At 58.2% G+C, this 2,054-nt stretch overlaps 1 protein-coding gene across 1 annotated transcript; it reads left to right on the forward strand.

Moving 5' to 3' along the window:
- Positions 1-561: 561 nt before the first annotated feature.
- Positions 562-2,048, forward strand: Zfta (zinc finger translocation associated; the record flags this gene model as incomplete). The annotated part of the gene is made up of 2 exons (XM_015477174.2): positions 562-1,118; positions 1,635-2,048. Coding segments are annotated over 2 exons (967 nt in total), but the record flags the coding sequence as incomplete, so codon positions are not given.
- Between the last annotated feature and the right edge of the window lie 6 nt (positions 2,049-2,054).

Raw genomic sequence — 2,054 nt, forward strand, 5'->3', positions numbered from 1 at the left:
AGTCCAGGTCCAAGAAACTCCTTTTTGTGGAGGTGTTGACAGCTTTGTGTTGGGGATCTCTCTTGTAGGGGAATCTGTATTTAGGGAACTGACAAAGGCATAGCCTATACCTACGTGGGACTCTCAGGAGGCAGTTTTTGAGGCATTATTGGAAAAAAGGAGACCTTTGGGTGGGGCCCTCCTGGCTGGGGCCCCAGGTGGGTGGGTCCTTGTGCAGGCCTGGATGTAGACAGATGCCCCCTTTGTTCCTCTCACCCCACTGCCTTCTCCATGCTGGCTGTAACCGCTCCAGCTGCTGCTGTCCTGGCTTTATCCCTACACTTTCCTCCAAAAGGGTGCTATACAGAGCTGGTGTGTCCTTGGCCCTCACTTATCTTTAAAAAGTCACAGCTGGCTCACAGGGTGCCCAGCATCCTTTTGTTCTCGAGCCTCTCTCACAGGGTCCTTGCCCTGTGTTAGGGTGTTTTGACACCCTGGTTCTCCCAGGTTCCTTTCATTGCTATTGCTGTCCCTTCCCTTCCGTGAAACACCCCACCCCCTTCTCAGGCTCTGAAATTAAAGCTCTGGTTCTTTTCCCGGAAACTGGAGATTGAAATCTATCTTCCTTTTCTCTTCTTCAGGACAAGATCTTCAGCTGGAAGGGGGTACCTTGGGGTCCTGGGGGAGTACCCCCCTGCCCTCCTCCAGGGCCAGGGGACCAGCATCTTCGGGCAGGAAATACTCAGACCATTGTGAGGCCAGGGCCTCGAGGCCTGGAAAGAGCCGCATCCCTGGCCGTGACCACCGGCGCTACTACCACGACCACTGGCGGCTGGAGTACCTGATGGACTTCAACCCTGCTCGGCATGGCATGGTGTGCATGGTGTGTGGCAGCTCCCTGGCCACCCTCAAGCTCAGCACCATCAAGCGGCACATCCGCCAGAAACACCCCTACTCTCTGCATTGGAGTCCCCGTGAGAAGGAAGTCATCAGCAACAGCTGGGATGCCCACCTGGGGCTGGGGGCCTGTGGTGAGGCTGAGGGCCTAGGGGCCCAGGGGGCTGAGGAAGAGGAGGAGGAGGAAGATGAAGAGGAGGAAGAGGGGGCTAGCCTCCAGGCTTGCCCACCCAAGGGCTCAGGTAATGCGGGACATGGAGAGGCAGGGACCTAGGTATGTTGGGACCAAGTCAGGGCAGCTGCTCTGTCCACTAGCTGATTTTTTGGGACAGCTCCTTCTCTGGGTAAGGCCTGTTTATTGCCCTTATTGTCCAATAGTGAGAGAGGACAGTTGATGGGAGTCTCCAACCTCTCTAACACCTTTGACATTCTGTGGTTTTACAGGAGTTAGAAGTTGGTGGGAACAGGCAGGGAGGGTTAGGGTAGGTGAGGGAACAGAAGGGTGCTAAAAAAGCTGACAGTGGAGCCCAGGGAAGGGGCTGGAATCTGGGTCTGGGAAGGCTGGTTGGACTTAGCTAGCTTGTGCAGGAGGATTAGGGAGATGAAGCTAAGATGTGAGGGGAGAGGATGGCAGAGGCAGAGGTTAGATGTGGCACTTGAGTCACAGTTCAGTGAGCAAGAGGCTGTGGAAGGCCTGGCTGTGGTGGGGGGCTCCCTAGAGGGCCAGCATCTCAGTTGCTTCCCTCCAACCCTTTCAGGCAAAGCCTCAGCTGGTGGGGGCTCCCTGCGTCGGCGTCGGCGTCGGGTGCAAGGGGGCCCAGTGGCATCCCGACGCCAGTGCCTCTCAGCCTCCAGAAGGGCTGGGGGCAGCAGGGGACTGGGGTCCCAGCGCCTGGAGAGAAGGCTGAAGGAGTCCTTGCAGAGCTGGTTCCGGGCTGAATGTCTCATGGACTATGACCCGCGGGGGAACCGGCTGGTGTGCATGGCGTGTGGCAGGACATTGCCCAGCCTGCACCTGGATGACATCCGTGCCCATGTGTTGGAAGTGCACCCCAGCTCTCTGGGGCTCAGCGGCCCTCAGCGCAGTGCCCTGCTGCAGGCTTGGGGTGGCCAGCCTGGGGCGCTGTCTGAGCTCACCCAGCCCCCACCAGGTGCGAGGTTGCCCTGAGGCTGAGACT

Source organism: Marmota marmota, unplaced genomic scaffold (assembly GCF_001458135.2).
Source record: "Marmota marmota marmota unplaced genomic scaffold, marMar, whole genome shotgun sequence".
NCBI lineage: Eukaryota > Metazoa > Chordata > Mammalia > Rodentia > Sciuridae > Marmota > Marmota marmota.